This window comes from Hermetia illucens, chromosome 4, assembly GCF_905115235.1.
Source record: "Hermetia illucens chromosome 4, iHerIll2.2.curated.20191125, whole genome shotgun sequence".
NCBI lineage: Eukaryota > Metazoa > Arthropoda > Insecta > Diptera > Stratiomyidae > Hermetia > Hermetia illucens.
This window is the reverse complement of record NC_051852.1, coordinates 10,998,828-11,024,399: the sequence shown is the minus strand read 5'-3', so window position 1 is coordinate 11,024,399 and position 25,572 is coordinate 10,998,828. Positions and strand designations below refer to the sequence as shown.

The following is a 25,572-nucleotide window of genomic DNA, read 5'->3' as shown; positions in this document are numbered from 1 at the left end:
TTAAAATCGGTTCATTCGGTTTTTGTCCTATTTTTAGGAACAGGAAATCCCTAAAAGAGGCTTACCTGGAAATGTTAGTGTGCGGTATTTTCACCCACTAAAACCCATATCCCTCCGTGAAACCATCGTTATGTATTACATCACGGGACGGAATTTGCTCACTTTAGCTAGGTGATCCGTGAGAAACTTGAAGAGATTGTAATTGATTTCTCCATGCTTTCGCTCCAGCGACTTCGCGATGGAGGGATGAACTTGTGTGTTCAACGATTCTTTTCTAAGAGGTCCCCTCGCTATTATCTTCTGCTTATATAGATTTTTCCCTTTCCTTTTTTGTTGAGTTTAAGAGGAGTTCCCTTGCAAAGGAGACATTTTAAATGGAGGATCTCTCTAAGCACTTCCCGGAGCCGGTCTTAGTTTTGGCATTAGTTGTTAACGAGGAGAGTGGAAAGCTAGAAAGGGATCACTTATTTTACGGGACCATTTTTAGAAACTACCCAACCTAGAAATCTGGAAAGTTCCCCTATATGATATCTAGGCACCAAAATACCCAACATTCCATCAAGACCCCCAATGGAACACCGGACCCGGGAGATCCCCATTGGCTTTGATTCGCCCCTTCGTTTCCGTTTTATTTTTACAAATAACAGTTTCCCTATTTTTCCCATCTTCCCTATATACCTGTACAGCCTCGGGAAAAAAAACAATTGAAATGGCTCCCGGAACGGGATGGCACTTTATAATATTAGCGTCAATTCCGATATAGTATAACTGGCGAACGTTGTTTACAACATCCTTCCAGTTACACCCGGTCTAAGTACTTTAAGTTTTTCACCTTTGGCACCACAGTGAACTGATGAGTGAGTAATACCACATTAAGCACTTGGTGGAATAAGGGCGCTTTTTGTGTAGAGAGGTGGTACTAAATTTGGTGGAAATAATAAAGTGGTCCGAACTACCTAAAGGCGCTGTTGCGGAGACTGTGTGACGACATGAAAAGATCCAGGAGCATTTTCATCTGGTTTATCAGGGATCCTTGTTTGACAATCCACTGGTTGCCGTAAGTTATAAGGCTCACACTGAAGGTCGACGTGTCTTCCCACCAGGCTCTGAAAATCTGAACCACTGTACATTATGCACGTTGAAATGGCCTGGGAATGGGACAAGGGAATTGTTTGGTCAAATTATCAATGCTGGAAGATAGTGCTTCAAAGAAACGTACAGCATGGGCATCAGATGAATTAGGGCTGCGATGCGGAATTTAGATTAGGGACAATGGAGAAGAGCACATCATTACAAACATAAATGGCAATGGCAATCCCCTTGGCGAGAGAAAAGGTAATCAGGCACGTGGTACTGGTTAACGTCAGCATATGAGCTGACCTTAGTTTCACTTAATGCAAAAATAGAGGGTTTACGGGTAGTCAAATGCGCATATACTGAGAAAAAGCTCTCCCTTATCTCGCGAATGTTACAAAAATTGACACAGAATTCCTGCATCATAACTCTATTAGCAAATAAATAGAAATAAAAATGGACTACAACAACAAATGCACAGACATAGCACATGCAATGTACATAGATTGATTATTCTGCGGCCACTTACAAATGGCACCGCAAACGACGATCGCATCTAAATCAGTAGCGTTTGCAAGTGATAAGTTCGCAGCAGAAATCTGAATTTAACTTCCTTCATATCACAACTCATTTCCATAAAGGTTTCTGAGCGATTCGATGAATCTTCTGGGTTTCATTAAAGCCATATACCCTCACCTCTGGGTGTTTTGATTCCGTCTTATAAGTAAGGTCAAGAAGACTTCTTCAGCATTATAGAAACAGCAACACTTGTTTTTCTCCTCTTTCACGCCTAAATGGAGCATAGGACCTCTATAAAACCTCTTTATCGAGAGCTGACTTGCGAAGATTTCTCTATAATTTTTTTTTCCAATTGTAATAATGATATTGCCCAATCATTGAATATTTCTACGTCTTTTATTGTGGTACCCGTTACTGGTCATGGGCTTGTATTAAAATCGCCTCTCCTTCATCTTTACCTATTTAGATTTTAGTACTATGGCTCCGAGTGCTATGCTAAACACAAAAGCCAAAGAAAAATACTTCACGGTTATGGGTACGAAACAAGAAGACTAAAAGGACGAAATTCATCTTCGGTACATGCGCGAGAGAATTCTGCGCATATGGTCTGGTGTTAATGCCGTGAATGTGATTCAGTGCATGAGTGTGCGACCACGGGGTTCCGAGCACATGGCTCCAAACACAGCTGTTTATGGCTTGTTTCAAAAAGAAAACCATCTAGGCACCATCGACACACAGCCACACCAATACATGAACCACAAGGGCCACGGGCCAGTCAGCTATTTCGTCCTTACCCCATGAATACGCAATGGCTTTACATGCCCCCAGGGTACTGGATTTGGTCCCCCTGTATGTAGCCATCTTGGTACGAAGGTATTGCACTAGATCAGTCGTGTAGCTCGCTGTGTGCTCGACCGATATAGCATCGCAGTCATTGTCGAGAAGCTGCTGGAGAAGCGTGTTTGAGGATTAGCGCAAGTATCTAATTCGATGAAGAATGACTCAAAGGCCACTCAAAACAGCGTTGGATTCACACGCTAGACAATGGCTTAAAAACCTTTTGACCTCACTCGGACCAAGGTTTCGCCCAAGTGGAGAACCCCATCCGAACAAACCAAGCTCACCACCAAACGGTATTAAGGGGAAAAAGGCTGTTTTTATAGATATAAAAATATATATATATAAAAATATAAAATAATTAAATCAAAATGGCCATTTTTGTTTATTCTAACTTAAAAGTTAACACCATCAGGTATAACTAACTTCCTAGGAAAAGCAAAAAAGAATTTCGAAGTAGAAATATTCGTGGATGCAATAACTTCCAATAATAAAAGTCATTTCCTGCTAATAGAGCTACAATCATCTGGGAAAATCAATTAATAGCCAAAAAACCTAATCAGTTTTGACCGATTACTCTGTTATCTGTTCATCTATAGAGGTGAGATGAGATGAACTTTAAAATGAAAAAAATGCACTCATTTCGCAACGAACTTTAGTTTTTACGATTTCCTCTGCTCTGAGAAAGTGAAAGTAGCGAATGTAGTTTGTTATCAATAATTTGTCATCATCTCTATCATTATCAAATCTGTGCAATCTTACTTAACTAAAATGGCATATCTTGTTAGCTGTAAGATATTGACCATGTGAAGGTCATTCAAGGCCTTTCCAATGTGGCATCTAAAGTCAAGGTAGCACACGGTTGATACGTAGTTCCTCGCAAAAATGAGGGAATGTATATTTTCCTTTCTAAAAATTATAATAATAAAATCAAACTCAAAATCATCCATTGAAAAAAAAAATATAAAAAAATGGTGGATTCAAGCCAGACAGTGAAGGATTTCGAAAGCATCCATCTTAGATCTTTATTGGGAAAAAGTTTATTGTCAAGTTATTTGTTGGAGGACATGAGAAATGTTGAATGTAACCCTCTCTGTTGTTATCTAACCGAATATTGCACATAAATCCGGTAAAATGTCACCCGCATACGGTCAACTGATAAATCAATTTATTCTTTGAAATTACTCAAGGTTTTACCGGCAATCAAATCAAATTGTACAGATTTCCTTTATACGGATGTATCTACGAGTATATGGTAGTAATCCGAACAATCTACAATAAAATTTTTAAGATTTTGACGGATTAAGTGAATGAAAGATGATGTAGATCTCGGGGTTTAATTTATTATAGGCGTGCTGGGTTGAAGATCAATGGGGCTTATTTACATTGTGGAATATTCAAAAAATAAACAAAAACCCACGAGCGGTTCACGCAGAATAATTTAATGTAAAGATTTTATGATATCACAGTGGGAGCGTTTTATAAATGAAAAATAGAGCAGTAAATCTGAAGGGCTGAATAAATTAAGTGTGCAATGAATGATTACAAACATGGGTCAGTGACGGAGTGTTCACCGAAGCGTAAATGTTTTAGTGAAATCTGGTATTGGACTTTATTGAGTTGACCGATAGCATCCTTTCTTGGGAACTACGCATATTCCAATAGACCCTCTACAACCTAACATAACTATGCAATGTTTTCGCAGAATAAATTTGCGTTGATATTCGCCCCATTCTTTGGTTTCTCAACAATTGAAAACAAAGAAATATTCGAAAATAAAATGATATTTTGCTGCTTAGGACTTTAGGACGTTTTAGGACCTTTACAAATACACAGTACAGTACACTCTCCTGCAGCATGATATTACTCTCCTAGACCCAAGGACGATGAGTGAACGAACTCAATTCAGTTCACTTAGCTATAAAAGGAAGTTGAATTCTTCACAAGTGGATGAGAACTGACGCATTAGAGCCAACCGCCTCCAAGAAGTACATTAAAACACAACCAGACAAGATCACCTAACAAGAGTAGAGACAATAAGATTACCGATTGAGGTGTCCCAATAAGGTGGCCAGGGAAAATAATTTCGGTCTGCGACAACTACTTTTGCAAAAGGATCCCAAAAATAATTATTTTGCAAAATGAAAAGGGACAACCATTAAAAAGGAAGCCGACCTTGAAACTAACTGCCCAATCCTCACATCCCGGCTACCCTAAAATCCCACTTAGTCGCAATTCCATTACATTCCACTGCAAACTAATATGATCATAGACCCTGCATTTTTCCTCCAATATAACATCGGATGCATGTTGCCTAACGGTCCGATACAGGCAATAGAGAGAGAATCAACCGATCAGGGGAAAAAGAGATGAGGATCACTGGGTGAATAATATTGGCTCTGTATGGTTCTAGTTTTGGTAGTTTTTTTCTAGATTCTAGTATCTTTTGACATTTGAGTTTAAATTTTCAATAAGAAATTTACCAAAAACAATAATTTTATGGGTCTGTCTGTAGCTTTTTTTTTGGCTATTGTTGCAGATGTCAAATGGTATTGAAAGTGTGGAGGGGCGGGACTATTTGGCAGCCATTAAATCAGTAGCTTGTGAAGCATATTGAGAATTTGAAATTACGAAAGGAAATGTTTTCTGTTTCTAGTGACGAGGTTGAAAAGGAGTGAAGAATAATCAGATAGTTGGGTAAAAGCGATATTAGTGTTGAAAAGACTCCTTTTGAATGCACGGTTCCTTATTCTTATCATCCTTGCGTGAATCGGTGATAGGATTTTTCTTTTTGTGAAATTCTCGGACTCTAACAAAGTTGCTTCGGTCAAAACTTGTTTCCTTCAGGCATGTGTTTGGTGAAGAGTTTGCAACGAAAAACATTGATTATGCTGTAGTGAACGACACATATTTATAAATACGATTCGATTCCATTTTGTAGGAAAATACAATAAGCCTCTGTAAATGGTAAAAACCTATATGTATGAAGTGCCTGTGTGAAGTTTCCAAATCTCCCATCAGTCGTGTCCCTTCATGCGGATAAGGGAACGCTTGGCGATATGTCATGGGGTGGGGCGTGTTTATCCGCAGGCCGGGTAGGTGGGAACAAAAAGCCTGCCCGTGGATAAAAATTGGAGATGGAAAGGATAATAATAATAATCGTTGGCGCAACAATCCAATTGGATCAAGGCCTTGAAGTGTTTTAGAGCACTTCATTCAAGATCGTAGCGGTACACTACAAGATTATAGTATAGGGTACTGCCTCAGTAGTGGGAACCTTGGATACTGTGGGACTGGAACTGGTTCCATCGACGGACCCGTTCAAAGGAAGCTCGATTGTTCGCAGATCCCCCCACACGGGCTCAAGCCGCCTCCCACCGTGGGGAGTGTGTAGCGGGGGTCTTCGATGAGGAAGAATCCTTGGCACCGAAACACCCGAGCGATCTTATCAGCAACGGTCAATCAAGAGCTACCTTCACTGTCCTTGATAAAAACATCATAGAGCTGTGTGAATTCATAAAGGAGCGTAGGAACATTCGCCAAAATATAAGGGCCATGATAAGAGGCATCCGTTTAGCGTACGGCAAGGCCCAGGACGAAAGAAGGGGGAAAGCCTTCGAACGAGAAAGTGAGGCAGGTGATTAAAGCAACGCCCCGTTCAAAATACGAAAGGGGAGAAACTGGGGAAGAGGCTGCGCGAAAAGTTAAACGATTCAACAGGCCAGTAAAGGAAAAAAGGACTCAACTCCCAAAAATGCGGAGCATATGAGAGCTAAGGCTGAAGCTACCGGCGAAACTGTGAAACAAGCGACCTCGAGAAAAGGGAGCGGACCTCTAAAGGCGGATGCAAAAGCCTGGAGAAAAGTGGAATCCCGAAAAAGAAATGATCGGAGGTGATTATAATTTTGAAACGAGGTGAAGGGTCAGATGCTGACTTTCTCCAGAGAGTGATAGGAAACCCCGAACTGACCAACTTGGATCTTATGTTGGAGCTCAAGAAATCCAAGGATACAATCGCGGACAAATTCTTGAGCCAAATCGGAAAGTCATTACGACACGAAGCTGACATAAGAGCTAACAGTCCGGAGATAGCTATAATCTGCAAAGATATAGATGAAATCACCACGAAAAGGGAGGTTCGCGAAACCTTGGAGAAGCAGCTCGATTTTGTCGGACTACAGGAATCAACGGTGAAAATTCTTAGGAAAACCTACGGAGGAGCACAAACCGCCATCATCAGCATACCAGTAGAGACAGAACTCAAACTATCAGCAGTAGGAAGAGGAAGAATAGGTTGGGTTATGTACCGGCTCAAGGAGTAGGTGGCACTAAAGCGATACTTTAAGTGCCTTAACTTTGGTCACATTGCGAAGGCATGCACCAGTACAAATGACAAGTCGAAGCAGCGCAGAAGATGCGGAGTAGAAAGCCATATCAGCAAGCATTGCGAAACTGACCCAAATTGCTCACTGTGCAAAGGGAAGGAGCGTGTGGATCATCGGCACATTGCAGGTAACAGCAAGTGCCCAGAATACAAAAGAGGCCTTAATATAAATCGCAGATGAGGTTGATAGAAATCATCGTCAACCACTGCCAGGCAGCGCAGGACCTACTCTCGCAAACCATCCGCGAAGACAACATCGATGTGGCCTTATCGAAGGCATCACCGGGGTTTGGGTCAAAGACCAAACGGACAAAGGAGCATTAGGGCTTGTGGAGAAAATTCCTTCGAGCAAATAATGGAGCAACCGGACTGCCTTTGACATTCACCTCAGTGTCACTGATCATCTTCCGAAAGCCAAATTAAAGGGAATGTTCTGGATGATGGAAGGCTTCGAGAGTGATCCTGCTGCTTTCATCTGGCCTCGCACATTGGTCAGGGTCAGCCTGTCAATCTTATTTATTTTGCTGGGAGACCGAATTCTCTCATGGATGTGTACAGTTTCATCCTGGCTGGTCAAAGGGACTCTCATAAGGCAAGTGAACTAATGGCAGATTTCATATACGACTTGCCTGTATCCCGATTCGTCTAGCACAGAGGCAATTCATCAGACTGCTTCTAGCCTAGACCCAACATGACCGTAGTGGTTTCGAGATGGTTATAGATTAGAAAAACTTTGTTCCGCCTAGCTTAGATCTGGACAAGGCAAACGTGGCTCTAGAACAATCAACATCTGGGAACCACTTGGTCACACTGCTCCCAAGATAGAAGCGAGGCAGCGTCTGATGAGTTGTCACTGCTTTTAAGGTTTCGTTAATAAATGGAAAGTTTCAAAACCCATCGTTGGCTCCTGTGATACGGTTGTGAGAGTTTTACTCACTAGAACAGCGCCTTCTCCTTCGTATACACCACGGGACAGGAATTGCAAACTGCGCTTCCTGTTGATATTTATCATCTTCCTCCAAAGTTCCTCTTCCCTTAGCGTATTGTTGATTACCTTCACTAGTTATTTCACCGCCCTCCGAGACGTTTCTGAAGCTAGAATGGATTCCATGATATTCTCGGATAGCAACTACGTCCCAGTGACAATTTCTACCTCCGCCCTGCGTGCGGCGAATCTTGAACAGCTAAAAACAACGTGTATCACATTCTCCTGAACCATAACATATGGAAAGTTGTCACGCTCAAAGCGGTAAAGATATGCGCAATGTCCTCCGCGTACACTTAGGAGGTTAGGCCATATCTAACCCCTTCATGGCGTGGTTTAATCTATGGGATAAATCTGTAAGTCCAGCGTCCTTTAAGAGAATAGTTTGATCTTTTCTGCCACTCCAGTATTGCTTCTTGGTGCCAACTGTCAACCATAGGTATAAGATTTGCCGATTGAGTAAGTTGAGTCATAGAGGCGTCGATCCTTGTTCGCCCAGATGTGCGCCTGCTATCACACATGCTGCTTCGTCAGATGTTGGACTGTAGGCGCACGATGTCTTTTTTCCTATTTGCCTCATGTTCCAATGACGTGGCACAGACAGGAGCTGCATAAAACAAAATCGAACTAACAACTCTGGAGATAAGGAACCAACGACTTTGCCTTGGGCCAATAATGTTGTAACTGCAGATGCTTTTGTTGCTAAATTTTCAAGATGTGCCTTGGAATTTAATTGTTGGTCTATCATGACTCCTAGATATTTGAACGCTGGTTGCGAGTGTATGAATTGTTCACCAATCTTAACCTTCATCGATACTAGTTTCCTTCGTTTGGTCATTAGAACTACCTCCGAGTGCCAGACCAGCGTTATCTAGCCAGGACCTAATTTTTCAAATTGCCTCGTTTGTTAAAATTTCGATAACCTTGATGTCTTGTACCCCAATAGTCACTTCGATACCTGCGAAACCAATTACGGTCACCCGTTTGGGGAGCTGTAACCTCAAAATTCCATCGTACATTATTATCCACAGAGGAGTACCGAGGACCGAACCTTGCGGTACACCACAGGTTGTCCAATGTGTCTTAGGTCCTTCGACCGAATCGTAACACAATACCTCTCGCCAAGAAACTCTATGACGATGCGGACCAGGTATTTGAGAGTGCTCAATTTGGCCCAAAGGCCTCAATTATTTTACACCAGTTCGCAGAATTGAAAGCACTCTTCACATCGAGAGTAACTACCGTGCAGGATCTGTTGGTCTTGCAATTTCATCGGAATCTACCTGTACAATGGGTAGGCTCGGTTCGCTTGTAGTGTTTTACGAAAAAGGTGCCAACGATATCTCGCAGCAAATTAGGGTTCGTGTTCGGTGGTGAATGTTTATCCTTGATCGATGCCATGACTGCCTTGTACGCACATCCCCATGGGTCGAATTCCGCTCCATATAAGGCATCATGGCATCGATCATCGTATGCTTGTTTGTCCGTCTCTCGGTCGCCGATCTGCCTGTCTGACTGTCTATCACACACACTTTTCTCAGAAACGGTCATACCTATTGACACGAAATTAGGTGAGAAGGTGGGAACTGTGAGTACCCACAAATGCAGTGATTTGGATCTTTTTACATTGAGTTTGACGGGAGTCCCATAACTTTAAAAAAGGGAGCTGTGAATTATTTTCTCATAAAATATAGTCATAGTGGGGATTATCATTGCTCATTTTTTCAGGGACCCATTCTCAGAAACTTCCCAGCCTACTCCTCACCATTCTTCTCATTATTTGCAACAGGGAATGGCCTTGTGCATGTTTTTCAAATTGTAACTATAAATCTATTCTTTTCTACATTCCAGATTGCGTTGAGTATATGCGTTGAACTGATCATTGCGAAAAGCTCCGATAAAACATATCCGAAAAAAGTGAAAAATCGAAAACCCACAAAAGGTCCCAAAACCATTCTTGATGAATTCTCATCACTATCAGAAGATGACAAGGAATTTATCAAAGAATTGGATAAACAATTCAAAATGCATGGGGATGTAGTCAAAATTAAAGTGGAACGTGATAATTCAACTGTAAAGAATCCAAAGAGAACAGTTGATAGTGAATTAGGGTAAGTGTGGATCTCTACAACTTAAAGAAGTACATTTTTCGAATAATTTTGATTTTTAATATATTTGAAAATTGTCACTTTGAATTGTATAAATCCAAATTGAAATGATAGTTAGTTGAAGAACCGTAAAATTTGCAATAACTAAACAAACCGCTTTTTCTCTTTACAGGTACGGAAACCAAAATAGCATAGCCCAACAACGATTTCAATTTTCCAAGCCAACCTTCCAATTTTTCCCATACTCCCAGCAAACCGTTCCAATCCCCAATGGGTTCAACGGGGCCAATAATGGATTTTACCACAGCAGCGTCCAAATTCAACCATCACGAGCTTATGAAATCAAAGAAACCCCTGGCGGCTACAAAACTTACACCCCGAATAACCAACCATTCCGACCCCCATTCACCCCCAAACCGACAATCATTCCATCAAGTTTTTCCACAGGAGCTTTCTCCTCCACAAAATTCCCACCAACTCCAGCATACTCCTCTACTCCTACTTATTCGCCTGCACCATATCCTTCTCCTACTTATCCTGGTTTCCAACCTGTGCAACAACAACAAAAAGTTTTCTATCAAGGCCAACAACAAATTTCTGAACCGGTTATAGTTCTCAGAATTCCAGGTCCGGCTAAATATGCCGCTCATTTGCAATCTCTGTTGCAACGATATCTGGAAATTCGTGCTGCTCAGTACATTAAGGCTTTCGAGGAGCACGAGGCAAGAGTTGCGCAACAGCAGGCTTTATTCCGCCAACAGCATCAGCATTACCCCGAAGCCCAACCAGAAGCCCAGCATCCTTTAATTCAAACCACTGATTACTATAAACCGGCCACCAAATTTATGGTAGGCGCTCCTCTTCCTACACCAGCACTTCAACCTCAATTTGCTCCTTCACCAAACCCACACATCCAACATCATCAAATTTATTCGGCACCCGTAAGTCCCCTTCAAAGACCCCACCTCTTCCCAGCTCATCCAATCCAACAGCCCAAACAATTGTCAATCCAATATCAACAGCCTCAGATTCCTAACTATCAAGTTCCAAAGGCTCAATTCCAACAATTCATTGTTCAACAAGTTCCTACCATTCATGGCTCATTGGGACAAAATGTCCAACAATCATCACAAGAAGAAGAAGTAGTTCAAATCGGAGGACGTGGACCTCAAGAATACTTAGCTCCAAAAGCACAAGAACAACAGGTACAACCTCAGCAACAACCAACTCAGGAATATCTCCAACCACAACCACAAGGCAAGGAGTATGCTGAAGAGGATGCCCAACCTGCACAGGAGATTGTCAATATCCCAGCTAAACAGCCCAGTTTGACCTTCTCAGCCACTCAAAAACCAGCGGAATTTTCATTGACCAACATTCTTCAGAACCAATTCTTTGCAGGCAAAAATGGTCCTGCAAATAATCTGGCAAAATATTCTTCACAACAGCCTGGTGCTGCTGAAAACTCAGAAGAAGTCGACGATCAACCTGAAATTCCTGAAGCCCGCCACACTCCAGTTTATTCTGATAATCCCAATGCCGAAGGAGTTCATGAAGACGAAAACCACCAGCTATTCTCCTATGATCAGCAGCCACAAGGTCCACCTCCCCAACAAGTACAACGTCCGCATAAGGTTTATGGACCACCTAATGAGCAAGAGGAATCAAACCTTCCTATCACTGAGAACAGTCCCCGCCCAACTCACACTCGGATTCGCTTCAACGATAATGGAAATTCAGATGACCATTCATCAGTATATCCTCTCCCACCTATTCCAAGTGCCAGTTCCAAGTTTGATTATGAAAAGCAGCAGCAATCGCAAGCAGCTTACGAAACTGTTGAACAAGAAGGTTATGGGACCGAAGAGCCTGTACTAGCGATCACGCAGAAACAACGTGGGAACACTTTCAGTGGTTATAACTCACACTCCCTCCTGAACACCGACTTTCAAGGAGATGCTCCATACACTCAATCACAGTTCAAGAAATTGAATGACCTTATCAACAGGCTCAAACAGCGATCTCCAGCAATCCTTCCAGCGGTGTCAACGCAAGAACCAGCCACTAATGATGACTAAAAAGCGCATTGTATAGAGTTAGTTATGGATATGTAGTTATATTAGACTACACTTCAGTCAGTTTTATTAGTTAGGAATGTCTTTTATTAAGTTGTATCATATAGTCTGGTGCACTTGAAGAAGTACGATGATGGGTTGACAAAAAAGCGGAAATGGGGCTGATTCGCTCCATAAAATTCCTTAGTTTGTCTTCACTACTGCATCCCTAGTCTCAAGAAGAATGTAAACAAAGCTCTCTCAGAGCTATCTGCATTACATAGCAGGTCCTTTGACCCCTCGGTATCGGCAAAGCAGATCGTCAGCTTACTCCTCCAAATGCATCAAGTTCTCATCCCTGTCACATGTGCAATAAAATACATAGACCTAGATAGCATTAAATGTATGTACATCGCCAAAATGCTGTGCAACTACCTTACATTGCCATTATTTTAATGAAATTGTTAAAGCTAATTATTATAAATTAAATAATAAAATAAAGGAAAAATTAATACAAAATGTGGTAAAACATGTTGATTGGTTTATCTTGGTCCTTATTAGCGGACGAATTCCAGATGGTGCCTGGTAAGAAGTCCCCCACCCCAATCAGCTTGGCAACCTTTAAGCATAAAGAAGTAGAACGCAACCCTTCTCCCTAATTTGGAGGGCACAGCTAGCAAAAAAAAAGTCCTTGGGGAACGACAATGGCCTGACTAGAGACAACAATTAAGGTTACTTCGGGGAAACCAGTTACAACAGCCAAAATAACATAAAACTACACTCTACTACACTACACTCTATCCAACAAACCTCAACGCCAGCCAAAGGTGACTCTGGTGACTTTAGCAACCTCAGAAGAAGCCGCCTACCGTTGTTGTCGAATTCGCGGAAAATTCAGGGCCACAAAAGCTATAATCTCGAACTCTGTGACCAAAAACTTCCTGGTTGAAAAACCAGGAAATTCTAAACGATAAATCCTCCTCAAAAACAAAGAGGACTATACCGTATCAAAAAAATAACCTTCTCGTGGAGAACTAGGCGAAATTGTCCACCTACACTCTTCATTCGGAAAAAAACTACTTCGAAAATTATTCACAGTTTCGAACACACGTTCTTTGCGGAAAAAACTATCGAGTACCAAAAATACTACATAGAACAGATATATCTCCCGGCGCATTGCTTGAATTTGTATAGTGAAAGAAAAGCATTGCGCATGTTTGACGTTCTCCAATCACTTGAGGGTGGAGAGATCTAGCAAGCTAATTTTATAGTGCAAATACTGTCAGTAGGTCGGTCACGCGGCACCAAACTGCCCTAGCTTCGCTTCCCAGGCTAACTCATATCCAAGCCACACAACATAACATCACCGTCATTTATTCGGTTGTCTCTATTGTGCACTGAAGCCCTAAACAGCGCCCCCGAACCACAGAATCATCCGCCAATTAAGCCACCACAGGCCTCCGCCAATTTGGTAAACAAGTCTTATTCTGTAGAAAGTAAATGTTCTCCACATGGCTTCAAAAAAACTGTTTAAAAAAAATCCATGACATGTAAATTATTTCAACAGGCAAAAAATCAATTTTTGTTGCCTCCTCGAAAAAGCCTTTCACCCACTATTCCATCTCCCCCTTGACTTTTTCGTTCGTTCGAAACCTTTTTTCAGCCCTGCACCTTCATGAAAGTGAAGAGATAGTAATCGGACAAGTCAGGCGAATGCGGAGGGTGGTTCAAAACGTCTCACCCAAATGAGTCCAGGAGTTGAATCGTGGCATTAGCCGTATAAGGTCTCACAATTTTCGACTTTCTGAGCAGGCATTACTTTCTAGTCGACACAGGCGCGGAGGTGTCGGTTCTCCCCGTACCCCGTCCAACACGTGCAACTTACCACTGGTTGCCGCGAACTCCTCTCCCATCCCCACTTCCGGCGACAGGCAAGGGGCGTGAGTCCCGGACGAACGTTTTCGCGGCGATCCGTTTTGGCGAACATTAGCACTCCATTTTAGGCGCAGACTTTCTGTGTCACTATGGGCTGTTGGTGGACTTGTAGAATAAAGCACTGATAGACCCCGCAACCTCTTTAAAGTCGTCCAGAAAAATTCCTCCCTGCGTATACGACAATCTTTCTATTGTTTTCGCGGGCCGACTGACACTCCTCCGAAAATATCACAACATTACTGCTGAAAGTAGTTTCATCCAGCCGGTTAAGCACGATGTGCAGCCCCACATCAACACTAGCAACTCCCCGATCCTCTCAAAGGTGCCGCCCCTATCACCTCAGAAGCTTGCTGTTGCAAGGAAAGAATTCAATGGTCATGAAACAGGTTATCCCACTCCATATGGCTCCTAAGCCAAACGGCGAATGGACGCCTTGCGGAAATTACGGGCGTTTGAATGCTCAGACAATTCCCTATACCCTATTCCACTCATCCATGACTTTGGGCAATCATTAAGAAGCTGCCGTGCTTCCACAACCTTGGATCTGATCAAGGCGTATAACCAAATCCCTGTTGCTCCCGAAGAAATACGGAAAACGGTTATTTGCACAGCTTTTGGACTCTTCGAGTTCACCAGGATGGCTTGGCTTGGGCAACGCTGCGTAGACATTTCAGAGATTCACCCAATCTGTTCTACGAAACTTGAACTTCTGTTTCGTCTACATGGATGATATTTTGGTCGCCTTTTCTTCCGATTCTGAACATTTGGATCATATCGAGTGCATTTTTGAACGTCTCCTTGAGGCCGGGCTAGTTGTAAACGTTGAAAAGTGGAAATTCCTTCAGAAGCAGGTGAAATTTATCGGCCACATGATCATCCCTGACGGAATTCAACGCGAAACCCAGTCAAGGTTGAAGCGATTAAAAACTTTCCGCTATCAACCACGGTGAAGGATCTGTGAAGGTCCTTGAGCATGTTAAACTTCTATCGTCGTTTCCTGCCCAAGTCATCCTGAACGCTTACTTGTTTGGACCCAAATCGAAAGACACCTGCAAAGTTGCGTGGTCTGCTAAGGTCGTCCAGACGTTTGAAACTGTAAAACAACAGCTTGTTGATGTTACACTACTAGCATTTCCTCGGCCATGCACCCCTAGCCCTATTCGTCAATGCCTCAGACACAGCGCCGCCACAGTGCCGCTTTTCTCCAATGAGTGAACCAAACCTGGCAACCGTTAAAGCTTCTTTTCGAAACAACTCAACCCAACTCAATGTAACTTCAGCGCCTACGATCGTGAGTTACTCGCCGCGTACCTCGCCATTAAATACTTCCGCTTCTCCCTTGAGAGCAGACCGTTCACCGTGTTCACGGACCACAAGCCCCTTATTTTCGCGCTTGAAGAAAAGACCGATAAAGCGTCTCCTCGACAGCATCGGCAACTAAGCTTCATCAGCCAATTTACTTCCGATATCCAACACGTGTCTGGAAAAGAAAACATCGTTACGGACGCTTTGTCAGGAATCTCAGAGGCCACAATTCACGCCGCAGAAAGAGGAGGCAGAGCTTCAAAGCCTGAGGACAAACTCCAAATACAAGTTCAAGGAGTTTCCTATCTTCGGATCAAACTTCTGCTTACTCTGCGAGACCTCAGACAAGGGACCTAGGCCATTTATTCCGGCCGATTTACGCAAGGAAGTAGCAGCAGTACACCATCTGGCACACCCAGGCATCGGGACAACTGACCGGTTAATCACCGGAAAATAATTCTGGCGATCCATGAACAAGAACGTAAACTGTAAGATCAGACAGTGCATTGCGTGCCAGAACTGTAAGATAAACAAACACGTAAAAAAAGGAAGTAGGCGTATTCCCTCGGTCGACCAAGTGCTGCCACAACATCCACCTCGACATCATTGGCCCTTTGCGAGAGTCGCCCGGATGCAAGTATTGCCTCACAATTATCGACCTGAAACAATACCTCTGACTGACGCTACGGCACAATCATGTGCCGAGGCCCTCTTTAGAGAAAGTATCCCGTGCTTTGGTGTACCTGCCGTAATCATCACGGACCAGGGAATGCAGTTTGAGTCTACTCTTTTCTCGGAGTTAGGCAAGCTCCTGGGTTTCAAATGCCGCATGACCACTGCATACCATCCGCAATCAAATGAGATGCTGGAACGTTGGCACCGGACACTGAAGGCTTGCGATGATCCATCATCCATCGCGGTTGCCTTCGCACATCCGATCGAGAGGAGTTCACGGCCAGCCCAGCGGAGATGGTATATGGAGAGAATCTGCGACTCCCCAGTGACTCTGTGCTGGATATCAGAGCAGGGGTAAGAGAATCCAGCATGCTACGTCTGCTCAGGGACGCGGTTTCGAAACTCCAATCGACTCCACCTTCCAAACATACGTGGCCGGAGGTCGACACCCCCAGAGACCTCGAGACATGCTCGCACGTTCTTATTAGGGTGGACGCTCCTTAGAGACCGCTGTACCTACCACATGAAAGCCCATTTAAAGTCCTGGAGCGACAGGAGCACTCCTTCAAACTCGACGTCCGAGACGAGCACAAATGGGTCTCCTTGTCAAGGCTGAAACCCTTCCCGGACAGGGGGACGTTTCAAAAGAAAAATTCAGGTTCGCCCGGTGACGTCATTGGCGGGATCACGTCCCGAATTCCTTCGCTGAACCGGGGGGGGGGGGGGATGCGGCAGCACATCGGAGGCAGAACACCTTTGGATCTTAAACAAATAAATAAAAATATTATTAATCAAATAAATTCATTAAATAATTTTCCACTTGCCAGTGAGTTTGGCTCAGTCAGATAACACCGAGCGGAAAAGCGCAGAAAGGGAGAATTTCCTAAGGCCAACAGTAAAGTGAACGAGCAGCACTAACATCCAATTTTTGGAAAATAGATTGCTGCTTTTTTGAAAAAAAAAAATGGCTGCTAGACCGAGAAAAGGAAGTCCGTGGACCAACAAAAAAGAGGGAGAAAATTTCTCTCCGATTGATCTAGTCCGACAGCCTGCAATAAATTATGTTGAGCCAAGAAACGACATTCACAGATAAAAAATAAGCAATATCTTTTTAAAAAACAATATATTTTCAATATTTGTGATCGCACAAATCTTTCACTTAAACAAGAGTCCTTTTTCGTTGTAAATAATTCTAAACTGCGTTAACAAACGATAGAAAAAAATCAATTTTCCTAATAATAGCCACCAACTTTTTCTTATCTAAATTTTCACCCAGTTCAGCGCTCACGTTTTTGGATTTAGATACAGAATGCTTCGCTTGTTCCATCAGCCTATGAATATCTGATAGCGCTGCCTTTACATAAACTGGATCACGTCTCGCCTCATAAGGTCCGTCCATTATCTTCTCAACATCACAAGCAATCTCCTCCCAAGGTGGCAATCCATCACCACCATCACACTCTGCTATCACAGATTTTACTGCTTGTTCGTTATCATCGAAATTCGCATTGTTTTTAAGAGTTGCCGAATTCTGTATGAGATACTTTGTGGCCTCGACGGGGGTTAAGTGATGCTCGCCGTTGAAGAACCGTACAGTGCATGTATACGAGGATAGAATGTTATAAAGATTGTGTGGAAGACAAGGTGATGGTGGTTTTTTCGATAAGGTGTCGAACGATGGGATGTTCTCTAGATTGATGGAGTTTAGTAACAAATTTTAGATACTATTTTCTACTTCTACCAATATTTTCATACCTAACACCGCTGGATGTTTTAATTGATTTTCCTCCGGGCGAGTTTCATCCATGTCAACTATCAGAGTTTTTGGGATTCGAATTTCCCACCAAGGTTGAAAACTTGGTATCACATTTTGAATATCTCCTGTCTTCAAAAGCATTTCAAACTCTTGTCTTCCATCGCTAGTTAGGCAGGTCCAAATTGCGTCTGGATTATCTAAATCAATTCCTTCAAGCCTTGCAGCTAAGTCTGGTCCTGGAACATTAAAAACAGTCTCTTCCTTTAGAAGGTCTCGAACGTTGTGGCAACTAAGCTATTGCTTATTCATTTGACGATGGTATATTTCATTTCTGGAGATTATCTGAATTTCTACAAGTAACTTTACTAGCACTCGCCGGAAATGCTTCCCAGATACAGTAATATAGTCCGTGGAAAAAAGGTGTACCAAAATTGGGGTCAGACACAGGTGAATTAGATAAGACGAAATACATGACTCCAGCGCTGAAATTTCCCTTATGGGACCAAACATCGTCATCATAATCGACGGCGCAACAACCGGTAGCCGGTCTAGGCCTGCCTTAAAAAGGAACTCCAGACATCCCAATTTGTGCCGAGGTCCACTAATTCGATATCACTAAAAGTTGCCTGGCGTCCTGGCCTACGCCAGCCTTCCATCTCAGGCAGGGTCTGCCTCGTCTTCCCTTTCTACCATAGATATTGCCCTTATAGACTTTTCGGGCTGGATCATCCTCATCCATACGGATTAAGTGACCCGCCCACCGTAACCTATTGAGTCGGATTTTATTCACAACTTGACGCTCATGGTATCGCTCCTAGATTTCGTCGTTATGTAGACTACAGAATCTTCATCCTCATGTAGGGGGCCAAAAAATCTTCGGTGGATTCTTCTCTCGAACGTGGCCAAGAGTTTGCGATTTTTCTTGCTAAGAACCCAAGTCTCCGAGGAATACATGAGAACTGAAAAAAATCATTGTCTTATGCAGTAAGAGCTTTGACCCTATGGTGAGACGCTTCGAGCGGCACAGTTTTTGTCACGTGAAATAGCCCTAACATCACAATCGATAAATAAAGTTTCCTCCCTCACTAACGAGGATAATGAACGTCATGAAATTCACCAATGAGTCACTGCCGTCATTTTCAATGCAACACCTGCATGTGCAATGCAGCTGAGTAAGCAGCTTGCAATTTGACCCTTTATAAAAATTCCACAATATGGCAAAAATGCAGACGACAGATCAGCACTTTATTTTGAATAAATTAGCGACTGATATGTGGTTTCTCGCAGTCCGTTCTCGATACCATTAGCTGTAATGCTGTCCGTGGAATTTTGAAATCGTTTTATTAATAAATTGTGTAAAGTACAAAGTTTTTGTTTTTCTTAATTGTGGATTATCACAAGTGAAATTTGGACAACTTCTTTTTTTTCGCGAGTCGTAAGGCCACAACGAAACTTGATAGCTTTGAGTTGTAGCAATGGTTTGGTGACTTAACAGTATCTAGATTGGCCGTGATTAAATTCCGTAAACTATAATGAACCGATGATATAAAGAGGATGCTCAAGCCCCGCAATGAACGTTTAAAGGCAGCGGGCAAGCAAATCGGCTACAGGGAAAGTCACGAAAGAATGGAAGAATTCAGTTGACACCCCTGGAGGAAATACCGAGAAAGAGAAAGGGTGTTCAAGTATGCGGCAGTGGTTTCACAGTTCACATAAGACAACTCCGCCATAGACGGTCCCGTGCCCGTTTGGAAAGAAAAGAAGGGAAGGTAATACAGTCTGAATAGACACAAAACACCTAGGTGTCTCAAGGTGTAGGTAAGATAAACTCTACCCGAGCTAATAGCATGTGCCGTTAAATCGGAAAGTTGATGTCCCGCTGAGGTAGTGACTCTCCTGTTCTTCAGCCTTTGCCCCTTTCAGAAGCGGATTGGCTCGTCTTGATCGGTTGGACCATTTTGCTCAGCCATGTGCCTATCTGGATGGAGCCGAGAGACTCTCAAATCACCATCAAGCACATCAAACCAACGTTGTATCGATGTTCAACTCAGTTTTGGCAAGTGAGTTTTCATAAACGCAAAATACCTACCCATATTATCGAAGAAGGCTCTCTCGCAATTTCTCCATGATCGGTGCAATCTCATATCGATCGCTGATATTCTCATTTCTGATGTGGTCATGGTGTGTTACGCCACTCGTCCAACGCAGTATCTTTGTTTGTTCACTATCGTGAGGAGCTGTTCACTGTCAGGAGGAGCTATGTTTTATAGTTGGTCAAAAATCAGAGTCATAGAAGGCGACAGAGCGATCACAAAGAATACCAGTTGAGGAACGCCAATTCATTCACGTTACGTTAATGCGATAGCATTAACCCGAGGTGAGCTGCGTTATGAAATTGTTATACGACATTTCTCCAAACCCAACTGCATACTAATATCCGTGCTGAACTAGATGCTGATGTCCAGCAAGGAGCGAAGTTGATACTCGTCTTTGGCATACAATTTGGTGTCAATACACTTTAAATAATTTAATGTACATTTCGACAATATGGCATGTTTGACTTGGAACCCGTATTTATGCAGAAAATGGGATAGTGGATATAAAGCCAAATAAAACCACAGCGGGCTTAGAGAGTCGCCTTGGAAGATGCCACACTTGATTGGTATCTCTCCTTATGTTTCTGAGGATACCAATAGCTTCGTCCTCCAAGTCTTCATCACTGTTCACCGGAGAAGAATCACATTCGAGTTAATTTTGTACAAGCGTAACACTTGTAGTAACCACGAATGTGATATGGAGTCAAAAACTGACTTATAATCGATGTAGGCTGTCGAAATATTTCGTTTTTTATGTAGAGCCTGCTTCACAGCTACCTTATCGATTAGAAGCTGTTCCTTTCAGCCTCGGGAGCATCAAGATATTTTGAGATGTTCGCGCACATGCCTGAAGTGAAGACCCTTGTAGGTGGTAGGAAGACAAGTAATTGGTTGACATTTTGAAGGGCAGATGGCACCCTGTTCCTTGGGGATGAGGATGGCTGTTTTCAGTCAGAACTTGTAAATCTTATCAACTCCTGGCGACTTCCAATTGCCTGCCTTTTCAAGAAGGGCTGCCTCTACGTCGACTTCAACTATGCCAGCCATGGTCATTTCGGGGAGGGCCTCGCATGAACGCAGAAGGTGTGGGAGCCACGTGGCTCATCATTCCAAACACTTCTCCAGAAGTCTTCTCCCTGATTCAGATAGAGGTTACTTTCACGACCTGAGTTAGTGAGAATTTTATAGAATCCCCGTTGGTTTTGGAAAAGCAAGGTGTTGCCTGTCCGTCGCTGAAAACTCTTTTGATACCTACGGATGCGATTGGGGTATACCGCAAGTTTCTCCTTCAGCACCACGAGGATTTTTTCGATTGCCATATCATTGGACAGATGGTAGTTTCCAATGATGTTGGCAGTGCATCTGTGCACTCTTGATGATGGATGCTTGCGTGACACGATCAATCTCTTTTCTCAAATTTTCGACTCTTTTGTTAAGTCGAAACACCCAGAACGGTGAATTCCTCCTGAGCGTACCCCTATTATTCGCTCCAAAATGTTGATTATAAGGATGAATAACCGTGGCAGCTGCAACTTACACCAGGCTATGAACCTCTGTCGCAGTAATCTCGCTAGCCAAACGATCAGCCAAAATTCTGTCAACGGCAGCAGTGATGTTCGTATTTGTCGAAGTAAACTTTAGTTTTGGTATCCATGACCTAGCGTCTGGGAGAATCTCAGCATATACTGGACCTGAAATGCGGTCAAAGCTGCATTATAAATTGCGTCGGCATCCCCAGTCACTTAGCTTTTCCTCAAATTCCTGTAAGATTTCAGCCCGGTGCTGCCCCCCTGCGTAGAGCACGCCAAATACACTCCCTGTTCAGACTATTCACGAAATCGATGAAGATCACGAAGGATCTAAATTCCGCGCACGATCCTAAAGTGATTCGTAGCGTGTTTATGTGGCCAATCCAAGAAGACCCGGGGCGGAAACCAAGTTTTTTTCTACTGATCAAGCTTTTCAGATGGTTTGTGATGCGTGCCAGGATTATTTTAGTTATTTTCTTAACGACGACAGGGGTTACGGCAAATGCTCCTACAATTGTCACACTCAACACGGGCCTCCTCCACTCTCTGGGAAAAGTCTCGGAGTGGTAAGATCTTCGTACGAGTGAAAGTCGCAGATCTGCAGAAACTGCAGGTGCACTGATATATAACTCTGCGAGGAGATCGTCAAGTCCAGCGGCTTTAGGATATGGTAGCTAAATACGTACGCTGTCGGGTTACCAACTAAACACCTCCCTGTCATCCGAGAACTAGCCTGGAACCGTTTGACACATTACTTCGGGCTAGCCCTTCCGCTCCCCCGGCTTTAGGAGCCTTCAAGTCAGGGAATCCCTTTCACCAACGGGAGGGGAGGAAGGGAGTTACCTTACCATCCGGTCTCTCCGCCGGTCGAGTTCAATCTTCTTTACAATAAGAAGAACCCAAACATAATGCGCAACACGACTCCAGCTACCAGCGCTCCTCAGAATCTCTCTGACAATGTTGTGTGGAGAGAGCTCCCCTGTGTCTGCTAACGAAAGCCATTCCACCCCCGCAAGAGAAAAAGGTGTGTTCAGCGTCGTACGCCACTCCATTGCAGAACACACATCCTGGAGATCGCGCCATCCCAATCCTGTGCAGGTAAGACTGAAAACCTCCGTGCCCGCTTAGAAGTTGGGTAACGAAGTAATCAATCTCACCGTGCGTTCGGTTCAGCCACAGGTATAAATTGTCGATGAGGCGCGCAGTCCATTTTGCCAAGAGAGTTGCCACTCGGTAAGGGTGCGTTGACGTTCTTCACGGGCAACCACCTCTCTTAAGTTTTCGCCCTTACGGTGCGATTAGCAGATGCCACTCGCAAATCTCCCCGGCTCTGCATTTGAGCAAAGCGCTTACGATGCACCTCCGTATCAAGCGCATCAGCCCCTACTTCCACGCCATAGAGCAGAACCGACTGCATTGCTCCCATAAAGAGACGTCCCCTCGTTGATATAGGGCCCCCGACATTCGCCATTAGCCGACTCAAGGCCACGACTTCAGCTGCAGCCCTGTCCGCTGCTGCTTTGATTTGCTCGAAGAAGCTCATCTTTGAGTCGAGCATTAAACCAAGGTATTTAACCGCTGGTTTTGGCTCTATAGTCAACTCGCCGATCGATATGCGGCGCATGGTCGGGATTCCCCTTCTGGACAAGATGACTACTTCGGTTTTTTTCCAGCGTCAGGCTGAAACCGTGAGCAGTCGTCCACCCGCTTACCTGACGCATCAATATGCCAAGTCAGCTTTGCGCCTGTTCAACAGTGCGTCCGACAACAAGTGCCGCAACGTCGTATGCTAACCGACCAGGTGCGACTCTTCGGGCATATCGAGTTTCAGCAGACTATCATAGGAAGCGTTCCAGAGGTCCGGCACTAGGATAGATCCCTGTACTACTCCCGACTTGATTTCGATCCTCCTCTGGCCCTCCAGCGTGTCGTAGAGTAGGGAATGGCTTTTCAGATAATCCTTCAATATTCGCAAGCACGTGAAATGAGTTTTCTAATGTGCCTAGCATATCTGTCCTTCTTACGGAATTGAAGGCATTTCTGACATCAAGCATTATGAGGGACACTATCTGTCGAGATCGGCGGCCCGATGAACCGCATCTACGACCTCCATCCACTGTGGATCTCCCTGTTCTTAACCCGAATTGCCTTGGGGATAAGGCCCCGGCAGCGCGGATCTCTTCAGCGAGTCTACTCCTGATGGGCTTCTCGAGCACTTTCCCGGCCGTGTCAAGCATACACAGCGATCGGTATGCAGATGGGAGCTCCGGCTCTCCTTTACCTTTGCTCATCAGCGCGAATCTGGCCACTTTCCAGCGATACGGAAAAATACCCTCCTTCAAGCAAGCGCTGAACGCCTCAAGCAGCAAGTCTGGCCGCTGGCGGAACACTAGTTTGTAAACTTCCGCCGGGATGCCATCAGGGCCTGGCGCCTTCTTGTTCTTCATAGTGGGAGTCGCTTCTTCGAGCTCTCTCATTGTGAAAAGGGAACAATCCTCGACGCTTTCCGCGCTACTGACATCAACTCGTACAGGGTGTCTGGAGAACAATGCTTGTACAATGCGGTCCATCTGGTCGGTACTTAGTATGCAGGGCCTCCGTAGAGCCCCGATTATTTGGATGACAAGCTTATAGTCAAGTCCACACGGGTCACTACCATCCCCCAGAGCGCTCCCCAGCGCGGCTCTGCCATTTTCAACTTTAATAAACTTCGCCATGTTCACCCTCGCGACATACCACAGGCAGGGGGAACGTCACGTTGGTGCTCGCCGGCAAGTAGCGTCAACCAATTCGAACACGATGTACTGGTGATCACTTGCCGAGAAGTCTTCTAAGACTCGCCACCCGTCCACCGATGATGCCAGAGATTCCGAAGCAAAAGTGATGTCAGGAGTGCTTGCTTCACAGCCTGGGCGCTGAAACGTTGGCTTGGATCCGGTGTTTAAAACTACAAGCTCGGTTCTCGCCGCCATTTCCAGAATGCGTTTTCCTCTGGAGTCTGACTGGGGCATGCCCTATTCAAGGGCCCTGGCTTTGAAATCACCGCCTACCAGGATTCGTCTCTCCGTGTTCGAAACGGCGTCCTGAAGAGCATCAAGCAGGCACCAAAAGTCCGGCATTGTCTCGTTCGGTGTCAGGTCAACGCTAAAAATGGTTGTGCCTTAACACCGGATCCAGACAAACCCGATCGCTCGGCCTTCGGCAAGAACACGAAGCTTAACCTCATCCCGAAACCAGATGGCAGCGATGCTCGATAAGTCGATATAGCATGAGGACGTGTCCTTGTTTCAGTATTACTGGCTAATTAGCAATAGATCAGCATTTACTTCCGAAGCGGTTGCACTCCGGTGCATGTTAATTTGTAAAATGCGGATAATGCCATTCGCAACCTAGCCCTTTCCAATTCCGCCCTGAAGATTGGACACCGTCCCGAGCCCTTGGCCGCATCTCCGGCATGCTCTCCTCCTGTCCTGTCCCTTCTGCCTTCTCTTCTGCTTGGAGGAACACTCCGTATCTTACTGTTAAGGTGACTAACCATGTCATTCACAAGGAGAGAAATCTCGTTGGATGAATAGAATTAAGAACCGTGGTGAAGTGTTCCTTCCACTTCTTCAGCTGCTCGCCATGGGTGATTAGGAGTGGAATATTACTTACCTTCATCGTCTTCATCATCGGAATCAATTCCTTCTTCAACTCCATCCTCTTGAGGTTCCTCACCATCTTCTAGCCCATCGTCATTTCCACCATCAGGTATTAACGCTTCATTCATTTTCTTCAGAATCTCATGCATGCGTTGAACTTCTTCAATGGCCTGAGGATCGCTTCGATTTAACCCCCTCGAAGCCAGCTCCTCGGTCACACAATCTCGGTAAAATGTTTCCGAACATTGTTGATGGCTGGGAGCTCGGTAGCAATTCACTGAACAGTAGAGAATATTACACTTTGGGCACGTGTATTTGGATGTGGAGGAGTTGCAACTGGAAAAAATTAATTAAATTTGATTTCTAGAATAGAGAAATTGAAAAATAATTCAAATTACATTCGGCATAAATTGGCGGGATCCATTGTATGTAGGACAGAATGTTGCTCGGTAACTTCTTATTGAAGAAGCGAAAGATTGGGATGTGGGTCGAGTATGTAAATATAAACAATGCCGTTGCCTACTGATATTAGAACGTTGGGAATCAATTGGTAATTTACTTTCTATTGCTTGAAATATTTTATAAGCGGGAACCACTTCTGCAAACCAAAACACAACAAAAATCTGACAATTCTCTAACCACCCAGAAACATATTCACAATCCCTTGTAAACAC

The 25,572-nt window shown here is 44.0% G+C and overlaps 2 protein-coding genes across 2 annotated transcripts in view; one reads left to right on the top strand and one right to left on the bottom strand.

The window, feature by feature from the left end:
- The window catches only part of LOC119655699 (mediator of RNA polymerase II transcription subunit 15), a 33,094-nt gene extending 20,602 nt beyond the window's left edge, over positions 1-12,492 (top strand). The window contains exons 2-3 of the mRNA XM_038061713.1: positions 9,651-9,910; positions 10,080-12,492. Of these exons, the coding sequence (XP_037917641.1) occupies positions 9,651-9,910; positions 10,080-11,985 (2,166 nt within the window). The 3' untranslated portion in view covers positions 11,986-12,492. The remainder of the gene's footprint in view (positions 1-9,650; positions 9,911-10,079) is intronic.
- A 4,490-nt stretch (positions 12,493-16,982) lies between these two features.
- On the bottom strand, positions 16,983-25,517 carry LOC119653657 (zinc finger HIT domain-containing protein 2). The gene is made up of 4 exons (XM_038058479.1): positions 25,297-25,517; positions 24,912-25,234; positions 17,632-17,868; positions 16,983-17,565 (listed from the first exon to the last, which is right to left on the bottom strand). Exons 1-4 carry the CDS (start codon positions 25,320-25,322, stop codon positions 17,069-17,071), a joined length of 1,083 nt encoding a protein of 360 aa, XP_037914407.1. The 5' UTR covers positions 25,323-25,517; the 3' UTR covers positions 16,983-17,068.
- Between the last annotated feature and the right edge of the window lie 55 nt (positions 25,518-25,572).